This window comes from Copadichromis virginalis, linkage group LG9 (genome assembly GCF_057382275.1).
Source record: "Copadichromis virginalis isolate Kocher_CV1m ecotype Utaka linkage group LG9, C_Virginalis_male_GT1.1, whole genome shotgun sequence".
NCBI lineage: Eukaryota > Metazoa > Chordata > Actinopteri > Cichliformes > Cichlidae > Copadichromis > Copadichromis virginalis.
This window is the reverse complement of record NC_140626.1, coordinates 10,579,973-10,603,506: the sequence shown is the minus strand read 5'-3', so window position 1 is coordinate 10,603,506 and position 23,534 is coordinate 10,579,973. Positions and strand designations below refer to the sequence as shown.

The window sequence follows — 23,534 nt, the reverse complement described above, 5'->3', positions numbered from 1 at the left end:
AGGCAGTACCCAGCCAACATTTATATGTGGGGCCCATATGATTTGGAAATGGGCTGAAAAATGGGCCCCATATAGGATTGTCCGCGGGTTCCGTAATGGCCCCATATTAAATGCACATATAGGTGTTATGTTAGGAAAATCTGGGAACTAAAACGCCCCAACTGGGAAAAGTACAGAGAAACCCACCCGGGCCCCATCTTTCAAGTTTTTGTGGGTACCATGTGGGTACCACATAGGCTACAAAGTGGGTTTTAAGTGGGATTGTCCGCGGGTTCCATAATGGCCCCATTTTATAAGCCCATCTCGGTGTTATATTGGTAAAATCTGGGAACTAAATGGATCCCAACTGGGCAAAGTACACAGAAACCAACCTAGGCCCCATCTTTCAACTTTCTTGTGGGTACCATGTGGTTACCATATAGGCTACAAAGTGGGTTTTAAGTGGGATTGTCCACGGGTTCCATAATGGCCCCGTTTTATAAGCCCATTTTGGTGTTATATTGGTAAAATCTGGGAACTAAATGGACCCCAACTGGGCAAAGTACATTGAAACCCACCTAGGCCCCATTTTTCAAGTTCTTAGTGGGTACAACATGAGGAAAACATGAGCTAAAAAGTTGGAATGGCATTAGCAGGAGGTTCTGTATTTGCATCTTACTTCTAGTTTGAATTGACTAAGTTCTGGCACTGAGTGGGCCCCATGTAGTAAAACAGTCACAAAATCAGTTTTTCAGACGGCTAATACGGGTTCTGTGACACAAAGACACCAAATATATTCAAGCTGACCGCAAACAAAATCTAGTTTGTAAATAAAACCACTTCAAAAATCACGAAGGTACACAAAACAACATTTTTCACATTTATTTTGTCCAACAACACTGTATTCCAAAGTGCGTAAACGTTTAAAAACTAGAAATGTCAAACTACAGAAAAATTCCTTAGATATTTGGAACTGTAGCAACATGGGGAAAAAGTCAGATGGAAAACTCAAAAGCTTATCTTGAATCAGCAGGGTTTCTTTTTTTGGTTTTTTACAGAGCCGTAAGTCTATTTTGTACCCTTGCAGCCCCCGGTCCTCCTCTGTCTTTAGCTCCAGTGAACCACTTGGACAGAGCCTTCTCTGCTTCTTGCAAGTTGACTTTTGATGTTAAATAATTCTTCAGTGCCTCTGCAAATGAAGAAGAAGAAAAATGGGCAAGCCAAAGTAAAGTTAATCTTAGCTTACTTCATTTGGTGATGACTTGCAAAGAACAATGTTTATTTCACTTTATTGCCTCAAAAAATATATACAAATTGCATGATAACCAATCTCAGTTACACTTTCAAACACTTTATTAAAAAAGTTTAGTTTTCTAAAGTTCAAATGTCTCAAGTGAAACTAACTTACCATACACAACATTAAAAAGACGCAAATCTCTGAACTTTTTTTCCCCATGTCGGCCAAGCATGTTGTACTCCACAGCCAGCTCAGGTGATATGAGGAATTTCATCATCCTTCTTGTGGCATCGTCTACACTTGTTTCCCCTGTATCTGCTACCATGGGAACCTGAGGGGAACATACAAAAAGGACAGATTAGATACTGGCATCTGGTTAGGATGCCTCCCTGGTGAGGTGTTTTGGGCACGTCCCACCAGGAAGAGACCCAGAACACCCAGGACATGCTGGAGGGACTATGTTTTTTGGCTGGCCTGGGAATGCCTTGGGATTCCCCCGGAAGAGCTGGGCCAAGTGCCTGGAAAGAGCGAAGTCTGGGCCTCTCTACTTAGTACCGGATTGGGTCGAGGGGCAGCAGCCTAAGCTTAAGATAATGGACCGGAATGGAGGATAAATGGACGCTTTACATATTACTTAATGTTTACTGTGTGGCGATAAAAAAAAAAAAAAATGGTAGTAAACACAAGCTAAACTAAAAAAATTAATTGCGGTTCCTTAACCCTTTATCCCCAATAATTTTACGCAGTATAACTGGTAGGTCTGGTAGGTTTTTTCCTCTACTGTATACTATATGAATGTAATCAAGGATTAATAACAGAAAAAAAAAAGAAATTGAAATTTTGCCATTTTTACTAAAGGCAATCAAAATGTACATGAATAAAATTTTTAAATTAGTCAATTCAAATTAATAACTCTAAAACACTGAACAAAATCAAGTTTTTGACCTCTTTGATCTCGATCTTGATCTCTTTTCTTCTAAAAGTCCAGGCGTGTTGGGCCCCTGGCAGAGCTCAGGTTTGGAAAAACCTGTCGCTGGCGACTTTTTGGGGGCTAAAGGGTTAAAATAAATAGGAATTGGCCAAAATTTGTATAAACTATGAAATAGCAGAACAAAAGTAAAAAAAAATCTTTATCTGTTATCAGAATCAAATATTTGATTAGAATAAAAAATTTAACTTTCTGGAAGATTTCTCGTTACATCTGTCATAAAAGTAATAACATCTCAGAACAGAAACATGATAGCAACAGAAAAATATGATAGCAGTGTGATGTGATGGTCCCTGGCCAGATTTTTACACATATTATAAGCCCTGTGACACAAAAACCACTGAACTCTGACACGCACAGACTGTTTTCCTTCGTGCTAATGAAGAAAAATGCTGGTCGGTCTGGTATATAAAAGGGAATTTATTCTTCCAGGACCTGAAGCTCCGTAATGCAGCCCTCCAACAGCCAAACCTATCTCTGATTGTCTTGATGCATGCTCAATCATCCAGGTAAGTAAATCTCCAAAAGTTGATTCTGTTCATCTGCAGCATTTTCTCCCACTGAAAATGCTACGTCCAGATGAACAGAATCAGCTTCTGGAGATGTTCTCTGATTGGATTGTTTAATTGGTGATTGACATGAAATTGACCAATCAGCTGAAAGGAAGAAAAATAGGGTCAAAATTTGGATGTGTAAGTATAAATCCACACACAGCCTGGAAAGCCGAGTGCAGAGTTGTTTGTAGCACCAATTCAGCCAGAGTGTAGCCAGATGGATTTTCCATCCATCCACACTGTAAAGTCTATAGACCAGCAAGTGATAAATTAACAGTGTTGTTGATATTTTCTAAAACAGTTGTATGCAATAGGAATTGCTGTTTATAGTCCTCCTGTATATCTGCATGTTGCCTCCCAATTAAAACCTGTGATAATGGAGATTCAAATTCATGTCATACCTATACCAACAGTTATCAAGTATCCGGATCGACCTTTACTGATATGCTTAAAGGAAAATTGTTATTTCCATGTATTTTCCTGTTCTGCCTTCAATTTTGAGGACTTCCCCCCACATTTCTAGTTGTGACAGTGCACCTACAACAAAAAAAATCTGTTGAAAGAGCAATTTTGTAAAATAGTCTATTTTTGTATGTACAGTTTACAAATCTGTCCTGTACAGCATGGACTGATTGCATGCTAAAAAGTTGTTGCTTAAAAATAAAACAATAAATTTTTAATTAATAACATCAGCAGAAAACCTTGTTATTAATTAGAAGTACAATTTCTATAGAATACGAAACAACTCAGTTCATTTTTGATCATATTACACAACTAGTGATGGGATTTTCGTCTCTTTTTAGAAAGCCGGCTCTTTCGGCTCCCAACCGGCTCTTCAGCTTGTTTTGTTGCTTTAATTAATTTATTATTAACAACAATACAAAATTATGCACAAAAGGAATTACTAATGTAAAAAAAAGAAACATGGTTTTATTTATATATGTTTGTATATAAATATATATGGTGGCCCCTAGAGACAAAGCATGTACAAACTCCAAAACCCATTTCTAGCATTAACTGAACTTCCAAATCAGAGCTATCTAGATCACTTAATTTACACAATTGAAATCATATGTGTATTGTTTGTGTATTTATACACAAGCACTCATATATATTCATAAAAAATTCCAAAAATTGTTCATTTACCTGTTATTACCACACACCAAATCCGGTCGTTGGTACTTCCTGGCTTGTGTAGTCACTAGGTAACAAAAGCTCAACACTGTGCCTAGCATCCTGGAGCACTTCTGTTGTGTTTTGTACGTGCTTTGGAGTTTGTACGTGCTATGGAGTTTTTACGTGTTTTGGGGTTTCTACGTGCTTTGTCTCTAGCGGGCACCATAAATATACTTTTATTTATTCACTCCACATAAAATGTAATAAATAAATCATATAATACAAAAAACAACTATTTACATTTCAACTTTTAACTATTTAAATTTTCAGATTTTTCCTTTTAAACAAATTTAAAGTGAAACAACACAAAACACTGCAAACCACAACACAAATATAAAGTAAAATATGAAAACAAAAAGAAGATGCATATTCTCTGTCATATGGGCCTGCATGAATAAACTTTCTGAATCCTTTATCATCCGCAATTGAAAATAGTTGTGGATGATTACTATACCTTTCTAATGTGACATTGTTGTCCCTGGCTCTCTTTCTCTCTCTCTCCCTCCTGATCTGTTCCTGTGCTACTGCGAGTGTAACTACCGCCCCTCTCCCTCTTCCCAGTGCAAAGCACAAGGCTCGCCTGCGGAGTGAAGCCGAAAAAAAGTGCGAGAGAGAGAGAGAGAGAGGGTGAGAAAAAAAACAACCCACGTTTGTGTCATTCACTTCAAAATTGTCGGCGCTAAGAGCCATTTCGTTTTGACCAACACATCACTAACAACCATGATGAAAAACGCTCATCTGCTTCCATCACCATCAGCTGATTAACATTGAGCTGCTGCAGTCAACACCATCAAACTAATTTAGTGTTTAATGTTACGTTATTGACTGCTTTTATTTTTAGATCTTTACCAGCGCTTAAAGACTGTAGATGTTCACACCTGGTGTTAGAAAACTGAGTTCACAGCAGTATTATTTTTTACAGTTTTTGAATTTACACACTATAACGTTCACGGCAGTTTTTTTTTTCTGTGCTTCTGCAACTGTTTCTTAGGTTTTCCTATAAGGTTTTTGTAATTAAAAAAATTTATATTATTTTTTTGGCTTTAGTGGATTCCTGCTCAGCTAACTCGGCCATTATGCACTACCCAGTAAACAAAATGGCTGAACGGTATCTTAAATGTCTGAACATGAGCTAGTCAAACCATGTTACGAAATATTCATGTGCAGTGTAGCAAGCTCACCTTATAGGGGTGTAAAACATGAGGCGTATGAGGTGATTGTTTAAATTACAGGAGTAGATGCCTGCAGCTGAAACGGTTTTCTGATCTGAACGTGAACCTACTGGTCACGTTTACGGTAATGTTACCAGATATGCATTGTACTATAGGAAAACGGTGGTGGATCAGTGTGCAAAAAGCCCCCAAAAGAAACACACAGCGTCTTTAGCTCAAACACTGTCTGATCTCTTAGATACTGTGCTGTTCCATTAATTAATTAAGAGAGTGCAGCTGTTCAGATCAGATGGTGAAGTAGGAAAATGCAGAACATGTTACTATAGCTGAATGCTGTGTAAAATACTAATAAATGTAACTCCCATTTATGGCTTTTACTACTGTGGGGCTAAATAAAAAATTACAGACATAATGAAATCTGCTACAATTACAAAACTTAAGTTTAAAACAATTATTATATATGAAGCATTTTTTTGCTCTTTTTTATATTCTTTTTTACTAGTAATGGACTCAATTTTATTATCAACTTCAAAGACCTATTAAATTTTTAAACCATTAAATCCAGGAAATTACGGTAGATGCCCGTAAATGTACGAGACCCTCTTTATGGCTAGTATCCCCAAATATTTAATAATCCTTTCTAAAAGTACACAAATTTTGTTCTTTTCAATTAAATAGTGCATGTTTAATGCATTCTTGAGCAGGTAAAAATTCCACTAAATTAGTTTTTGCATATTTTTAAGTATAATCAAATTTTTATAGTTTGCGAGTACCAGCTTGACTTGCTGATCTTTATCTCAGGAGGCAGTGGGTTTTTACCCTCTCCCCCTTTGATCCTGTGCGTTATCGTTTAAAACTCGCTATCTGCATCTTTTGGCTCCAGCACGTCTTTATTGTTAGAGTTGTTGCTTGCTGTGTTCTTCTGCAGGGTGCTGATGATTCATTGTTCTGCTTCTTCTGATGGTAAACGCCTCTGGAAAGCCTGAATATGTGAGCGCGTCTGATTCATACAGAGTTCTGCTCTGCCCCCCCCGGACTGATATATGCAGCCAGTGTGGATGTGTGTTATGTATCACTCACATGTTAGGTTCATTAGACTGACACAAGGGTGATGCACGGATGTTGGTGTTTTTAGGGCCAGGTGTGAAAGTGGAAGAAAGACAATTTCTTTTGAAATGTTAAAAGAATGTTGGAAATTTGATCAGAATACGGTGAAAATGAGAGAAACAGATATTTTTCTCAGATCATTGTGTTAAATTGTCAAAATCCCCGTGTTCTTTAAGACTATCAGCTCTACTCTAAACAACCCTGAAAGCCTCTGCTGACACATGTCATCAGTTCCTTTCTTTCTTTGTAAACAAGGTCGAGTCTGTCAGGTCAGCAATAGTACTTCCTACAGATGACCCATCAGTGTTTATTCCATGACTGTAAACATGTTTCCATTTGTCACTTCAGTCTTTACTCTGAAATACAGAAAATGACATCATGGCTCAAAATCTTTGTCGTTCAAACAATTCTTTATTTAACAATATTTTAACTTTATTTAACAAAATACATTCAATGAAAACTTGAACAACAGAAAACTGATTTTTAATCCAACCACTGAAAAAAAAGGTAACGACTGAACACAAACACTACAGAAGAACAATTTATAAAGATTAACATTGAACTACAGGAACAGTTTGATTCATAGCCTCATTAGATCTTTAAGGAGAGCCGACCTGAACTCTGTGGAGCCTGATCTCCAGGGTTTAATATTTTAATTTATATTTAATTGTGTTGTGGTTTGCAGTGTTTTGTGTTGTTTCACTTTAAATTTGTAAAAGGAAAAAGCTGAAAATTTAAATAGTTAAAAGTTGAAATGTGAATAGTTGATTTTTGTATTATATGATTTATTTATTACATTTTATGTGGAGTGAATAAATAAAAGTATATTTACAGTGGCCCCTAGAGACAAAGCACATACAAACTTCAAATCACGTACTAACTCTGAAGCATGTACAAACTCCAAAACACGTAAAAACACGTACAAACTCCAAAACACGTAAAAACACGTACAAACTCCAAAACACGTACAAACTCCAAAACATGTAAAAACATGTACAAACTCCAAAACACGTAAAAACTCCAAAACACGTAAAAACTCAGAAGAACATAAAAACTCAAAAAGGATCATCCGGTCGCTGTTACCCACCCAACATTTTGGGAGCGGATACAAGAGCAACTGCGTCCAGAGAGAATCCGTAAGAAATCCCCAAAGATCTGTATGAAAGATTTCTCAATGTGAAGATATTTTCTATTTTATAATTATTTTTTTGTTTTTCTTTTGCTCTGCACTTCACAGGTTGTCTCAAGACAGTCAAACTTCCCAATTCAAAGGTAAGATTAATGAGACAGAAAAAAGCAAAGAAGATGCATTACTGGATTCTGATTGGCTTGCAGCACAATCGAAGTGAGAAAGGTTATAGCTGGTGTAAAGGTACTGCAGATAAAAGCAGTGTGGATGAATAGAGGTTCTTTAGATACTCGGCTGTTTTCACATAATGTCATAGTTCTGGACCCGTGTCCAATCAGTTAATCACTCTCCCCAGTGTAAATACTCCCCTGGTTCCTCTACTCAGGTTCCAGTTTTCAACCTCGCAAGCAATTTCTAGTCTTTCCAGGCTTTTTTAGTCTCAAGGATTGTTTTCTGTCATAGACTGGGCATTTCTCACATTTCTCTCGCTTACTCACAGACCGACCTCGACCAGAAATATTAAACTTACACATACCTGCTGTTTCCACGTGCCAATTTAAAAACATTCGACACATTATTCATCAGTCAGACGATGGCCTTTTCACCCTGATTTTATTAGTGCAAAGATTTTACGGTTTATTTTTTAAGTCTGTCTGTATTCTGGTCTTAGATATGAAGAAGGCCAAAGGCCACTTTTGGTTGCTTTAAGGCAGGGTTGTCAAACATAAGGCCTGGGGCCCAGAAATGCTTTGGCAAAGACTAATCTGGCCCATTCGATAGCTTTGGAATATGTGGACGGGATAGATTTGGGATTTTTAACTATGTTTTAATAAGTTTTACAGCTTTTTCTCCTGATTAAGACTTTTTCTGCTGCCGTTCACAAAAGTAATTAAGTGACAGATAAATAATTAAATGACAGAAAAGTTCCTGTCTTGGGTCCAGATTGAAAAAGACAACAACTATTTCCTCTTTTTTATTTACTACAACATTTCTTCAACATGTAGAAAAACTGAAACTTCTTTTTCTTATATTAAGACATCTCATTAATTTTAAATGTGTAGTTTTACTTCTTTACAGTGACAGAAAGGAGCGTTTCACTAGTCTGGCCCATTCAAGATTAAATTGAGCTGCATGTGGCCCATGAAATAAAAAGAGTTTTACACCCCTGCTTTAGGGAATTATAAAATTTTCCATTTTTGGTGGGAAATTTTAAGTGACTCAGCTGGTCTAATAACATAATAGATGTATAAAATATGAAAATAACAGTCATTATAACAGTCATTTCATTGTTCTGTTCATAATAATCAGTGAAATAGATTTTTTTAAAATCTAGAACGTTAATGCGATGAATAAAAACTCGAGTGTGGTCTCTACTGATATGGCTGCTTGGCGATCCACACATGAGATTATGTCTTTAAACATGCTGATTAGCCATAAGTATCAAACCACTCACAGGGCAGGTGAATAACATTGATTACCTGATTACAGTGTAATAGGAACCCAACCTGTCAGCCTCAACTACCCCCTCTCATTTCTGCAGTGTATCATAGTTATTAGGAGTTCAATAAATCCCAGCTCTGTTTACATATTTCCAAACCTTTTTAGAAGCATAACTACAGCAAAGTGGTGCATTGCTGTGTAACTGTTTGGTCAAAACTGTATGTTAGTCAATTACAAACATGAAACTTTAATATTTATAAGCTTGTTTTTGTATTATTATCCCACTGGGCTCGAGTCTCTGTGTTGCAGACATGTCCTGATCTCTTTCAGAGCTTGTCATCGCACTAAGAACTTTATAAACCTGCATCTTAACAGGGGAACTGATTGATTATCCTTCATACAGCTCGTTTGCTGTTTAACCATCTGCAGGATCCTCTCACAGGTATGATTCAGACTGAACTCTGATACTAATGGTGTGTTTTTTTTCTGTATCTCTCCCTCTCTTCCTTCTATGTCACCCCAGGAGCTTGTATCTATGAAGGAGCGCTGCATGCGGTAGGTACACCAACTCCTTTTGTACTCTCCTACCTCTTGCCTAGCACCGCTTTAAATCTCCGTCCCTACTGTTCACAGAATCTGTTGTGTTTATATGGCTTAATGGGTCTTAGCTCGTGCATTATTCACTGGAGACTTGAGCAGGTTGGTGTGACTGACGTTTGAAGCTCTTACCTGTGTGTGTGTATTCGAGGATAGGCGGTACGAGGTATTATCGGTAGGAGTTGCTGCGCATCCTCTGTTGTTTGAGAAGTAGCTAAGAAGATGTGTCTCATCAATAATGCATAGAAGATCCTGGCTTTGTGTTTGATAATGGTGATGAAAGAGCGCGATGCAGGGTCACTAGCAAAGATGAGCTGCTGTCTCCTGCTGTGCTGCCAATTGAAGGTTAGGCTGTTCTAAAAAAAAAGTTTAAAAGAAGTTTATGATGAGCTTTGCTCTTGTGGTTCTGCTGGGTATTGGCTAACATCCAGCGCTTCGCTCTGAGGTGTGCTTCTGCTTTATATTCTTTAAACCCGGCTGCTGGTTACTCATATCTTTGCTTGAGAGTTATTTTAATGTTTAAAGTTGTCGTGTTTGGCTAGAGGCATCGGCAGATGAGGAGTGGTTTTGTTCCTCTGTGCAGGCAGCCGGGGGTTGCCCACAGATGTAATTTATATGATTATAAACTCAGACCAGCCTATTAACTTTTCCCCTTACACCACACGGGTGCACTCTTCTGATTTCAGTCTGTCTGCTTTATTCTGGGACCAGGTATTGATGAGTTCTTCACACTGAGACGCAGTGGGAAAAGTGGGTGATGTTGGGTGATGACTTTTGCAAGAGAGAACCATGGCGGTAAATCTAATAGACTCCAAAGAGCCAATCAACAGCTAAATTCTGAAACATATGGGCCAATCATGTTGCTTTACTAGCATTTACTAGCTTATAGTTTGTTTTTTTTAAACGCAGAAACTAGTCAACGTGGACCCAGGGCAGAGAAAGTCCGAACTCAGGATTACTACAGACTTCTGAATAGGAGGAGCCAGTGTTGTGCAAGCTGACCCTTTTCAAAAAGCTCAAAAATCTGCTTGTGTAGATTAAAAAGAACAATGTGGTGCCTGCAGTTTCTGATTATTGCCGGGGTCTTAAAAGCTTTCCCGTTTATGAAAGAACTTCAGAAACATAAGTTTCTGTTCAAAGTATCCAACTGTTGAAATTAGGTAAATTTATTCGTGTATAAAGTTTTGGGCTACTTTTATCTTTGGTAACAAGATTGAACGTTTGACCTTCTCGTTGCTTTTCTCCTTCACCTTCCTCCTATTAGCCATTGTTTTTGTGTAGGTTTATTCTTTTACTCTAATTTATTGGACTCCGTGTGGGAGTTTTCCAATATTTTGCAATAAACAAGCTCCCTGCATACAAAACAGTTGGAGATGAGTTCAGGGTATTCGTGTTGTGCTAGGGGTGGAGATGACCGTCTCACATTGATTTTCTCTGAGTCTGGAGGAGAGTTTTTGTGGCCTCAGTTGTAGGCTGCAAAGACCAGCATCGCTCTGACTCTTCTAACTCTGCCTGCCAATTGTTTACATATTTGACATAACTTCTGCTGTTGTGCCTCCAGGCACCTGCTGCGCAGCTCAAAATGCCTCGCCAGGGGCAGCGTATCCAATAGCTGCTCTGTCAGTCTGCATCTGCTTGATAACACAAGAAATTACAGCTTTCTGTCCGTCTGCCTTCCTGAGTGAGATTTCTGTGCTTTGACAGGCAGTGGACAGACTGCAGAGCTGTTTACTGTGTTTTCATGGCAAAAGAAGCTTGTCTCACCTTGTCCTGAACATCATCTGAATGTGGAGCTGACTTTTACTATTTTGAAAAGGCCATGCATCGCTGAGATAGCATGCTTTTACCAAGTTAATGAATTTATATGTATTACACTATTAAAATGACCCAGTAAGCATGCAGAATATACTGTAGAGGATTTCGTTTCCATGTTAAATCCTACATACTAGAGAAAAATCTAGAAAATAAGGTTAAAAATAAATAAAACTACAGTACTATTCGTTTTGCCCCCCCTTAAAAACAATCCTTAAACTTGTGCTATTGTTGTCAACGCATTGATTATTTTAAGTTTGAGTCCAACATGTAGCTTTTCTTACCACTCCAAACATTGTCCTGTTTACTCAGTCCTCATGCTGAGTGTTTAGAGCCACATATTCGTGCTCCCAAGTAACATTCGGAGATAAAATATCAGAATTTCAGGAGCTGGGCCACGCCTCCAAACTTGACCCTTCCAGTTCTTATCTATGTATCACCCCCGATTTCTACAAGCTGTTCTCGTTCTCATGCCCCACCCTCCCTTACATACAACAATCTTGTTTGTAAGGCATCTTAAACTGCACTGAATGTCACATGGTTGCTGATACGTCTCCAGGCCTGTGTAAGTGGGACCTACTGTGGGGAATAGAGTCCACCTACTAACTGCCCCCAAAATGAGAAACTTCAGTTTACAAAACAGACAAAAAGACAAACCAATTTACTCCTTTTTGAATTTAGAAGTGCTCTCCACTTTCATTTCTAACTTTTTATATTCTTTAGAAAACCGAGATTTCTCTTTCTTAACAGCTTCCTCAAGTTCTCTGCGAGCCGCTTTCTCTTCATCGAGATCGTTTTGCATAAGCTCCCTCTCATTTTTGAGAAACTCAACTTCGTCTCGCAGGGTCTGGTTTTCAGAAGACAGGTCCTGATTTTCGGAGGTCAGTCGATTCAGTTTTTGTGTTTTAGCGTGCTCCTGGGAGACAATGGAGTCGTAGCTCCTCTGGAGTGCAGAGTTCTTCTCTTGTTCTTTCTGCACAGTATCTCTCTCAGACTGCCGTCCTTTGAGCTCATCTACCACCTGCAGGAGCTTGTCTCGGCGCTGCTCAGAGAGAGCTTCATGTTTAAACAAGTTTTATTTTAATGGAAGTTTACTTCAAGTCTTCAGATTTTTACTGTCTTTTATTTGATTACTTTAAAGTATATGATTACATTAGAGTAATTAAATAAAGACAGTTTTGATGGAGCTCCTGAGCCAGCCCAAGCTCTCTATGAAGACGAGGAAAAACTCCCCTGGGGGGGCCAGACTGACGGGAAGAAACCTCGGGAAAGCCCATTCAAAGAGAGATCCCCTTTCCTGGGATGGCTGGGGGGGGTTACAGGAATTCCAAAACACTGAAATTTAAAGTGGGCCAATTAAAAAAAATTATTTCCTGAAAAAAAGAAAGGTAATTCATACATCACACATAAATGATAACGTCTGAATTGTGTGTGTTTGTGTGTGTGTGTGTGATAGGCTTATCTCAGCCAAGTGTGATGCTGTAGCTCCTCCAGCGTCGGCCGCGTCTCCGGGACTTTGGTTAAACACGCGTCCAAGAAATCCCGGCAGTCTGGAAAGAAAGGAAAGAGAAAAAACATGAAGATGATAGTTCCAGTGGTCCAAGCCATCAGTCAGTCTTGAAGTGTGACGTTTTCTTACTTTTGGACAGATGTCTTTTGAATTTCAGGCGCTTTTTGAGGAAGCTCGTGGTGTTAAAGTCCCCGGCATGAAGCGCTTCGTACAGAACCACTCCCATTTGCCATACCGTGGTGGGTCCACACCTGTAGCAACTGCGCCCGTACCACTCGGGAGGGGAGTAAATTTCTGTACCTAATAAACAGACACAATTGCAATTTCTTCTAAAACAAAAGGCGAAAATTGTGACATCTGTGAAGAGCAAGAGCAGAATATGTTACCATAGAAGACGCGGTACTGCGACTGCTCCTTAACAAAGCAGCTCAGTCCAAAGTCGATGATACGAACACGCGGTACATCTGAGCCGGTCTCAATTAGAATGTTCTCACTCTTGATGTCCCGGTGAAAGATGTGTTTATCCTCCAGGTGCTTCGCAGCATCAACCAGCTGCTTCAGAATGACCTGGAAATAGAGCAGGGCGATATGACCAAAAATATTTATCACGATATACATTTGAAAAGTTGTGATAACGATATAACTGACGATATAACTGACACTAGACAAAATACTTTACAACGCCACAACTTTATTAGTGCAAAAAACCCCATAAATGTATTTTCACTTAAACAAGCAGCTGTTTTTTTATGTGCATTAAAGTTATATAAAAATGTAACAGTGCAAATGCAAATTCCTCGCTGACAGTTTAACCAAAAGGCATTTCCAGTGGAAATTGGCCGACATATCCTCAGCATAACCATGTAAAATATCCACAAAGCTTAAAAAGAGGTTATACACACACAATACGGTAATATCACGTTGAGGTGCAGTACGTATCACTCCGCGAGGCGCCTGCCTACGATAGCCGTAATGCTCCGACAATCCATCGAGCGGTGCGGCTTTGTAGCTTAGCAAAGTCGCCGTGTACATAAAATCGTTTTGAGGTCAGTAAACACAACCAGAATTCATACATAAGGCACACGGGATTATAAGGGGCACTGTCGAGTTTCAGAAAAATCAAAGGATTGATTTTAAGTGTGCCGTATTTTCCAAACAACACGGTAATAACGGCGGCCCGCTAGCATGCGCTACCAAAAATCGTGCTTTGTTGTGTATCTGACGGACGAAAGCTAAACCAGTTCCACACCACTAAAGTTGCAGCATTTTTACAAACCAGTTCTGGTTCATCCGTTTCATTCAACGATCCACTTTTGCTCTTCTCTTTCTGCGTCACCGCCATCTGCGTATGTAAACATAGGCACTGCGCATGCGCGTTTTACCTATTCTAGCGCGATATTTCATTTTCCTATCGTTGCCCAAAATTACACCGGTATTACCGTGAATGGTATGATATAGCCCAGCCCTACCTGGAAACGATGAAAAAGACAATAATCAATCAATGGGTTAATGTTTCTCTAATACTCTGTGCTTTGATTGAATGATGTACAGTCTAAGACTCTTCTAAGGCAAGTCAACTTGCCTTGGCCTTGTCCTCTGGCAAAAATCCTCCATTTTCTTCTATGTATTTATCCAGGTCCACAGCGGGGACAGGTCTCTCCATCACCAGGATCAGCTCTCTGCCAAAGTCAAACCACTCCAACAGAGACACTGGGGCTGATGTTTCCACTGATCCATCTGCTTCAGCTGCAAGCTTCAGCATGATGGCAACTTCCACTGACACATTCTTCCCGTTATCATCCTGAAATATTTCAACAAAGTGGATGATGAGGCACAGACGTTCCACAGGTGAACGCTGCATGCAATCCACTAATGTAAAAACAATTCAAGTCTTGCACATTTACCTTCACTTTGCAGTACACTTTCCCCTTTGGGATGTGTTTGATGGCCACCTAAAAGACACAGGGCATTGATGAGCATTTCCTCAGTATGACATCATTAAAGGTGTAAAACAGCATACATCTCAGCTTACGATATTATCCCTTATCTGCATTACTGCCTGTCTTACTACCACCATCTGAACACTTACTGGTAAATGATCCTTTATGCGGTAGCCAGCAAACACTGCTCCACAGCCTCCTTCTCCAAGCCGGTGCTCCTCCACGTATCTTGCTTGGAAGTCACCTAAACAGACAAACACAAATTGGGTTTTACTACAGCTGTCACACAAATTACTCTCTGCTGTACCCTAAATGTTCATTTTGCTCTTCACCTGAATATAAAAGCTAAGCTGCTTGCTACTTACGTTTCTGTTCAGCCACTGACTTTTTGGCAACGGTTTTGGTTTTGTCCTGGTCCACGTTCTTTTTCTTAGGTGGGTCCCTGGTGTCTCCCGCAGCTTTCCTTTTGCCAGCCTTTTTGTTTTTACTGCAGCTCTCTGAAATCTCTATGCTGCAGTCTGCAGATGTGGAAAACACCAAAAGCACATCAGCTTATTAGATAATAGACACAAATATCTCCCAAACACTAATATCTTCAAACTAGCAACCAGATGTACACTTAATCTACCCCTCACTCAACTAATTAGCCTACCTTTACCAGTGTCCAACCAGGAAGATGCCTGCCCCTTGTCACCGCTCACATGCTCAAGAAGTTTACGCTTTTTTGCTGTATTGGTTGTCCCCGCTTCATCTTGTTGGACCTTTCGCTTGACTCCCCCGACCACATGAGCATCTGAGCTGGTGGAAGGACCAGCCTGCTCAGTGACCCTCCTTCTTTTTATGGGGGTCGTTTTTTCAGGACTGGCCTTTCTTTTAGCCATCCTGCTCTTACAATCTATAAACAACAACAACACATTAGTGAAAAAGAGCGCTCGACATCAGGACTAGAAGGATTTTGATGTCATTGAATTTTAAATTAGTATTGCTTACAATATAATAACAAGTTTATCCTTTTGATAAAAAACACACCAAAACGAGTCCATACCAGGTCTACTAAGTCTAGATACTGATGACACTTGTTGCTCTGTTTTCACTGCTCAGTCCAAGAATAAACTTGTCACATTATTTTACCAAAAGACAAAGTGCCCCAGTAACCTTTCTTTGATTAGACATGTTGCACTCAGGTTAGTTTCAATCAAAACCAGGATTTAAATCCTCTAAAAATGAATCATTTTATACACAGAGCCTCAACATTGTTAGAAATGTACATTCTGTTATTTAGGGGATTTTATTTTTTACTTACTTTGATCTCCTGGATCTTTCTTATCTGCCTCAGTCGTAACTTTTCTTGTTTCCTTTTTCATCTTAATTTTTAAAATAGAAAATGTCACCTTAATGAGTGAATAGTCCTTCAAATGTCTGGATGCTTGACTTTTCTAACTAAGCTGTATAAGTCAGTTCTGTAAGTGAGCTTTAAAAGTAAACTCCGGAGTCTATGGCAACACAACATTAGAACCTTGCCTTTTAGTGACATCACTAAAAGGCAAGTAGTTTAAAGAAAAACACTCTGGCATTTCATATAATTCAGTAATTTCACATTAAACTTTCTTTCATTATCCTTTCATTATTTGTTTAAAGACTTGATGTGTGGATGCTACTATGAAGACTTCTAGTTGAGCAAACACTAATAAACACTGACTAGTTTATCTGAGATAAAATATAACACTTTTTTATTAAGTCAGTGTTAACTCTGTTTTTTTCTGTTAGGATCATTCAATAGTATCAGAAGAGAAAAGAAAAGTATGTTTTGTTTTGTTTTTTTTCTTCAAGATCTGTTCACATGTACTTTAGCAAGAGTGAGTACACAGCGTTAAAAAATGGTACTTAGTGTAGTGAGGAAGGCGAAAAGCAAAGAGAGCATATGAAGGTAATATTGAAGAAGGCGCAGTTTTGAAGTGGTGAAAGGCAAAGGCATGAGTGCAAGCGTAATAAAAGGTAATAGGAGAGATGTCGAGCAGGCGGAGGACTTGGCTGGAGCAGGAAAAGGCAAAAGGGGAAACGCGAGTGCACGTCTGAAACTTCTTCACTGTCAGTGAATCCTAATTCTTAAGACTAACTAAGAAGAATAAATCTATGTATGAATGTCGTTTTGAGCACATCTCCTCTTTCTACTGATCAATTCTTCCACCTAGTGGATAGATGATAGTATTGCAGCTTGTCTCGTCACCTGTTGTGTGTTTTGTGTGCTCCAGAACCTGCGTCCTGTTGGAGTACTGTACGTAAAACACACAAACACTGGAGTGAACACAGCTGCTGAACATCTCTATATTCATAACTTCTTCCTGTTATCTCATATCTGTCTCCCTTCATCTGTGTAGGAACGGTGTACAGATGTATGAGTATGTCACTCCTGCTCCTCCACCTAACACCTCCACTCCAAACTAAGTTTGCTCGGCTGCTTTGGTTCACTGATCTGCAAGTATCTGTCATTTGTTTGCAGATGTCTGCAGGAATTATTGTAATGATCCATTAATGGTGCCTGATTTCATTCAGTTTTACAGCTTGTCTCGTGTTTTTGAACTGCTTCCCTCACAGTTGTACACAGTGCTAACATGTGCTCTTACTCTGTGTTTTATTCCTGAAGAAAAAGAAAGTGCCCAGCCCAGCAGGATGAAGATGGGCCATACGTCAAGAAGCCGCCAAATGCCTTCATGCTCTATCTCAAAGAGCAGAGGCCAAAGGTCATTGCTGAACTCAACATCCCTGGAAATGCAGCCGTAAATGCAGTGGTGGGACAGAGAGTAAGTGTGTAACTCTACGTCTATTGCAGCATAACTAAGGGAGGATTCAGGGTCACCTGGTCCAGCCCTAACTATATGCTTTAGCAAAAAGGAAAGTTTTAAGCCTAATCTTAAAAGTAGAGATAGTGTCTGTCTCCTGAATCCAAACTGGAAGCTGGTTCCACAGAAGAGGGGCCTGAAAACTGAAGGCTCTCCCTCCCATTCTACTTTTAAATACTCTAGGAACAACAAGTAGGCCTGCAGAGCGAGAGCGAAGTGCTCTAATAGGGTGATATGGTACTACAAGGTCATTAAGATAAGATGGGGCCTGATTATTTAAGACCTTGTATGTGAGGAGCAGGATTTTGAATTCAATTCTGGATTTAACAGGAGAAATCTGCTCTCTCTTTCTAGTCCCTGTCAGGACTCTTGCTGCAGCATTTTGGATCAGCTGAAGGCTTTTCAGTGAGTTTTTTGGACATCCTGATAATAATGAATTACAGTCGTCCAGCCTGGAAGTAATAAATGGTAAATGCCCTGTATTTATATAGCGCTTTACTAGTCCCTAAGGACCCCAAAGCGCTTTACATATCCAGTCATCCACCCATTCACACACACATTCACACAATAAATGCATGAACTAGTTTTTCAGCGTCACTCTGAGACAGGATATTTCTAATTTTAGAGATGTTGCGCAAATGGAAGAACGCAGTCTTACATATTTGTTTAATATGTGCGTTGAAGGACATGTCCTGGTCAAAAATGACTCCAAGGTTCCTCACAGCGTTACTGGAGGCCAAGGTAATGCCATCCAGAGTAAGAATCTGGTTAGATACCATATTTCTAAACTTTTCAGGGACGAGTACAATAACCTCAGTTTGATCTGAATTAAGAAGCAGAAAGTTAGCGGCCATCCAGGTCTTTAAGTCTTTAAGACATTCCTGCAGTGTAACTCATTGGTGTGTGTTATCTGGCTTCATGGACAGATAGAGCTGGGTGTCATCTGCATAGCAGTGAAAATTTATGCTATGTCTTCTAATGATGCTGCCTAGGGGAAACATGTATAATGTAAACAGAATTGGTCCTAGCACTGAACCCTGTGGAACTCCATAATTAACCTCAGTGTGTGAAGAGGACTCTCCATTTACATGCACAAATTGGAGTCTATTAGATAGATATGTCACAAACCAAACTGTACACTGGTAAACTGTTACAATAAAAAAAGACCGTAATTTTCTTTACTCTTCTTTATTTATGTAACTTTTGTTTTCACTGGCAATTTAGTATTAGGTTAGGACAAAAAACAAATTAGGAAGGTTAAAGACAGAACATTACTAGATTGTGGTTTTAATTAAAATGTAGCCTTTGACAATGCTGAACACATGAGAAGCTACTTTAAGGCATATCACCCAATTTGTAATATTGCTAAACATTTCTTAAGGCAGACGAGTCATGCTGGCTGGGTCAGTGTCATTTTTGTTGTAATTGATGTCTGGTTTGTTCTGTTCCCTAGTGATGGGTAGGGATGGGTACCAGTATCCGGTGTTCTGACATAATCCTTGAAATAGTAATAACACAGTATCCTCAGCAAAGATGAATTAAACAAGTTTTATTTTAATGGAAGTTTACTTCAAGTCTTCAGATTTTTACTGTCTTTTATTTGATTACTTTAAAGTATATGATTACATTAGAGTAATTAAATAAAGACAGTTTTGATGGAGCTCCTGAGCCAGCCCAAGCTCTCTATGAAGACGAGGAAAAACTCCCCTGGGGGGGCCAGACTGACGGGAAGAAACCTCGGGAAAGCCCATTCAAAGAGAGATCCCCTTTCCTGGGATGGCTGGGGGGGGTTACAGGAATTCCAAAACACTGAAATTTAAAGTGGGCCAATTAAAAAAAATTATTTCCTGAAAAAAAGAAAGGTAATTCATACATCACACATAAATGATAACGTCTGAATTGTGTGTGTTTGTGTGTGTGTGTGATAGGCTTATCTCAGCCAAGTGTGATGCTGTAGCTCCTCCAGCGTCGGCCGCGTCTCCGGGACTTTGGTTAAACACGCGTCCAAGAAATCCCGGCAGTCTGGAAAGAAAGGAAAGAGAAAAAACATGAAGATGATAGTTCCAGTGGTCCAAGCCATCAGTCAGTCTTGAAGTGTGACGTTTTCTTACTTTTGGACAGATGTCTTTTGAATTTCAGGCGCTTTTTGAGGAAGCTCGTGGTGTTAAAGTCCCCGGCATGAAGCGCTTCGTACAGAACCACTCCCATTTGCCATACCGTGGTGGGTCCACACCTGTAGCAACTGCGCCCGTACCACTCGGGAGGGGAGTAAATTTCTGTACCTAATAAACAGACACAATTGCAATTTCTTCTAAAACAAAAGGCGAAAATTGTGACATCTGTGAAGAGCAAGAGCAGAATATGTTACCATAGAAGACGCGGTACTGCGACTGCTCCTTAACAAAGCAGCTCAGTCCAAAGTCGATGATACGAACACGCGGTACATCTGAGCCGGTCTCAATTAGAATGTTCTCACTCTTGATGTCCCGGTGAAAGATGTGTTTATCCTCCAGGTGCTTCGCAGCATCAACCAGCTGCTTCAGAATGACCTGGAAATAGAGCAGGGCGATATGACCAAAAATATTTATCACGATATACATTTGAAAAGTTGTGATAACGATATAACTGACGATATAACTGACACTAGACAAAATACTTTACAACGCCACAACTTTATTAGTGCAAAAAACCCCATAAATGTATTTTCACTTAAACAAGCAGCTGTTTTTTTATGTGCATTAAAGTTATATAAAAATGTAACAGTGCAAATGCAAATTCCTCGCTGACAGTTTAACCAAAAGGCATTTCCAGTGGAAATTGGCCGACATATCCTCAGCATAACCATGTAAAATATCCACAAAGCTTAAAAAGAGGTTATACACACACAATACGGTAATATCACGTTGAGGTGCAGTACGTATCACTCCGCGAGGCGCCTGCCTACGATAGCCGTAATGCTCCGACAATCCATCGAGCGGTGCGGCTTTGTAGCTTAGCAAAGTCGCCGTGTACATAAAATCGTTTTGAGGTCAGTAAACACAACCAGAATTCATACATAAGGCACACGGGATTATAAGGGGCACTGTCGAGTTTCAGAAAAATCAAAGGATTGATTTTAAGTGTGCCGTATTTTCCAAACAACACGGTAATAACGGCGGCCCGCTAGCATGCGCTACCAAAAATCGTGCTTTGTTGTGTATCTGACGGACGAAAGCTAAACCAGTTCCACACCACTAAAGTTGCAGCATTTTTACAAACCAGTTCTGGTTCATCCGTTTCATTCAACGATCCACTTTTGCTCTTCTCTTTCTGCGTCACCGCCATCTGCGTATGTAAACATAGGCACTGCGCATGCGCGTTTTACCTATTCTAGCGCGATATTTCATTTTCCTATCGTTGCCCAAAATTACACCGGTATTACCGTGAATGGTATGATATAGCCCAGCCCTACCTGGAAACGATGAAAAAGACAATAATCAATCAATGGGTTAATGTTTCTCTAATACTCTGTGCTTTGATTGAATGATGTACAGTCTAAGACTCTTCTAAGGCAAGTCAACTTGCCTTGGCCTTGTCCTCTGGCAAAAATCCTCCATTTTCTTCTATGTATTTATCCAGGTCCACAGCGGGGACAGGTCTCTCCATCACCAGGATCAGCTCTCTGCCAAAGTCAAACCACTCCAACAGAGACACTGGGGCTGATGTTTCCACTGATCCATCTGCTTCAGCTGCAAGCTTCAGCATGATGGCAACTTCCACTGACACATTCTTCCCGTTATCATCCTGAAATATTTCAACAAAGTGGATGATGAGGCACAGACGTTCCACAGGTGAACGCTGCATGCAATCCACTAATGTAAAAACAATTCAAGTCTTGCACATTTACCTTCACTTTGCAGTACACTTTCCCCTTTGGGATGTGTTTGATGGCCACCTAAAAGACACAGGGCATTGATGAGCATTTCCTCAGTATGACATCATTAAAGGTGTAAAACAGCATACATCTCAGCTTACGATATTATCCCTTATCTGCATTACTGCCTGTCTTACTACCACCATCTGAACACTTACTGGTAAATGATCCTTTATGCGGTAGCCAGCAAACACTGCTCCACAGCCTCCTTCTCCAAGCCGGTGCTCCTCCACGTATCTTGCTTGGAAGTCACCTAAACAGACAAACACAAATTGGGTTTTACTACAGCTGTCACACAAATTACTCTCTGCTGTACCCTAAATGTTCATTTTGCTCTTCACCTGAATATAAAAGCTAAGCTGCTTGCTACTTACGTTTCTGTTCAGCCACTGACTTTTTGGCAACGGTTTTGGTTTTGTCCTGGTCCACGTTCTTTTTCTTAGGTGGGTCCCTGGTGTCTCCCGCAGCTTTCCTTTTGCCAGCCTTTTTGTTTTTACTGCAGCTCTCTGAAATCTCTATGCTGCAGTCTGCAGATGTGGAAAACACCAAAAGCACATCAGCTTATTAGATAATAGACACAAATATCTCCCAAACACTAATATCTTCAAACTAGCAACCAGATGTACACTTAATCTACCCCTCACTCAACTAATTAGCCTACCTTTACCAGTGTCCAACCAGGAAGATGCCTGCCCCTTGTCACCGCTCACATGCTCAAGAAGTTTACGCTTTTTTGCTGTATTGGTTGTCCCCGCTTCATCTTGTTGGACCTTTCGCTTGACTCCCCCGACCACATGAGCATCTGAGCTGGTGGAAGGACCAGCCTGCTCAGTGACCCTCCTTCTTTTTATGGGGGTCGTTTTTTCAGGACTGGCCTTTCTTTTAGCCATCCTGCTCTTACAATCTATAAACAACAACAACACATTAGTGAAAAAGAGCGCTCGACATCAGGACTAGAAGGATTTTGATGTCATTGAATTTTAAATTAGTATTGCTTACAATATAATAACAAGTTTATCCTTTTGATAAAAAACACACCAAAACGAGTCCATACCAGGTCTACTAAGTCTAGATACTGATGACACTTGTTGCTCTGTTTTCACTGCTCAGTCCAAGAATAAACTTGTCACATTATTTTACCAAAAGACAAAGTGCCCCAGTAACCTTTCTTTGATTAGACATGTTGCACTCAGGTTAGTTTCAATCAAAACCAGGATTTAAATCCTCTAAAAATGAATCATTTTATACACAGAGCCTCAACATTGTTAGAAATGTACATTCTGTTATTTAGGGGATTTTATTTTTTACTTACTTTGATCTCCTGGATCTTTCTTATCTGCCTCAGTCGTAACTTTTCTTGTTTCCTTTTTCATCTTAATTTTTAAAATAGAAAATGTCACCTTAATGAGTGAATAGTCCTTCAAATGTCTGGATGCTTGACTTTTCTAACTAAGCTGTATAAGTCAGTTCTGTAAGTGAGCTTTAAAAGTAAACTCCGGAGTCTATGGCAACACAACATTAGAACCTTGCCTTTTAGTGACATCACTAAAAGGCAAGTAGTTTAAAGAAAAACACTCTGGCATTTCATATAATTCAGTAATTTCACATTAAACTTTCTTTCATTATCCTTTCATTATTTGTTTAAAGACTTGATGTGTGGATGCTACTATGAAGACTTCTAGTTGAGCAAACACTAATAAACACTGACTAGTTTATCTGAGATAAAATATAACACTTTTTTATTAAGTCAGTGTTAACTCTGTTTTTTTCTGTTAGGATCATTCAATAGTATCAGAAGAGAAAAGAAAAGTATGTTTTGTTTTGTTTTTTTTCTTCAAGATCTGTTCACATGTACTTTAGCAAGAGTGAGTACACAGCGTTAAAAAATGGTACTTAGTGTAGTGAGGAAGGCGAAAAGCAAAGAGAGCATATGAAGGTAATATTGAAGAAGGCGCAGTTTTGAAGTGGTGAAAGGCAAAGGCATGAGTGCAAGCGTAATAAAAGGTAATAGGAGAGATGTCGAGCAGGCGGAGGACTTGGCTGGAGCAGGAAAAGGCAAAAGGGGAAACGCGAGTGCACGTCTGAAACTTCTTCACTGTCAGTGAATCCTAATTCTTAAGACTAACTAAGAAGAATAAAT

The 23,534-nt window shown here is 39.5% G+C and overlaps 2 protein-coding genes, 1 long non-coding RNA gene and 1 pseudogene across 3 annotated transcripts; all 4 read right to left on the bottom strand.

Annotated features, from left to right (window-relative positions):
* LOC146701306 (uncharacterized) overlaps positions 1 to 23,534 on the bottom strand; it is a 316,606-nt pseudogene that overhangs the window by 240,717 nt on the left and 52,355 nt on the right.
* On the bottom strand, positions 853 to 4,453 carry LOC146701316 (uncharacterized). Its single transcript, XR_014922173.1, has 3 exons — positions 4,389 to 4,453; positions 1,388 to 1,547; positions 853 to 1,168 (listed from the first exon to the last, which is right to left on the bottom strand). It is a non-coding gene; the product is annotated as an uncharacterized LOC146701316 (long non-coding RNA).
* On the bottom strand, positions 12,295 to 16,099 carry LOC146701315 (serine/threonine-protein kinase pim-1-like). The gene is made up of 9 exons (XM_085467639.1): positions 15,945 to 16,099; positions 15,294 to 15,536; positions 15,007 to 15,159; positions 14,791 to 14,885; positions 14,606 to 14,653; positions 14,284 to 14,502; positions 13,088 to 13,268; positions 12,831 to 13,001; positions 12,295 to 12,741 (listed from the first exon to the last, which is right to left on the bottom strand). Exons 1-9 carry the CDS (start codon positions 16,003 to 16,005, stop codon positions 12,650 to 12,652), a joined length of 1,263 nt encoding a protein of 420 aa, XP_085323765.1. The 5' UTR covers positions 16,006 to 16,099; the 3' UTR covers positions 12,295 to 12,649.
* LOC146701314 (serine/threonine-protein kinase pim-1-like) lies at positions 19,016 to 22,861 on the bottom strand. Its single transcript, XM_085467644.1, has 9 exons — positions 22,707 to 22,861; positions 22,056 to 22,298; positions 21,769 to 21,921; positions 21,553 to 21,647; positions 21,368 to 21,415; positions 21,046 to 21,264; positions 19,850 to 20,030; positions 19,593 to 19,763; positions 19,016 to 19,503 (listed from the first exon to the last, which is right to left on the bottom strand). Exons 1-9 carry the CDS (start codon positions 22,765 to 22,767, stop codon positions 19,412 to 19,414), a joined length of 1,263 nt encoding a protein of 420 aa, XP_085323770.1. The 5' UTR covers positions 22,768 to 22,861; the 3' UTR covers positions 19,016 to 19,411.

What these genes read in the sequence shown, in the direction of transcription:
- LOC146701315 (XM_085467639.1), bottom strand. Translation starts at nt 16,005, where the DNA reads ATGAAAAAGGAAACAAGAAAAGTTACGACTGAGGCAGATAAGAAAGAT. An exon ending in GTCAGTGGCTGAACAGAAAC is followed by an intron (nt 14,886 to 15,006) that starts GTAAGTAGCAAG and finishes TTGTCTGTTTAG; the next exon opens with GTGACTTCCAAGCAAGATAC. An exon ending in GCATAAAGGATCATTTACCA is followed by an intron (nt 14,654 to 14,790) that starts GTAAGTGTTCAG and finishes TGTGTCTTTTAG; the next exon opens with GTGGCCATCAAACACATCCC.
- LOC146701314 (XM_085467644.1), bottom strand. Translation starts at nt 22,767, where the DNA reads ATGAAAAAGGAAACAAGAAAAGTTACGACTGAGGCAGATAAGAAAGAT. An exon ending in GCATAAAGGATCATTTACCA is followed by an intron (nt 21,416 to 21,552) that starts GTAAGTGTTCAG and finishes TGTGTCTTTTAG; the next exon opens with GTGGCCATCAAACACATCCC. An exon ending in TGCCAGAGGACAAGGCCAAG is followed by an intron (nt 20,031 to 21,045) that starts GCAAGTTGACTT and finishes CTCTATTTCCAG; the next exon opens with GTCATTCTGAAGCAGCTGGT.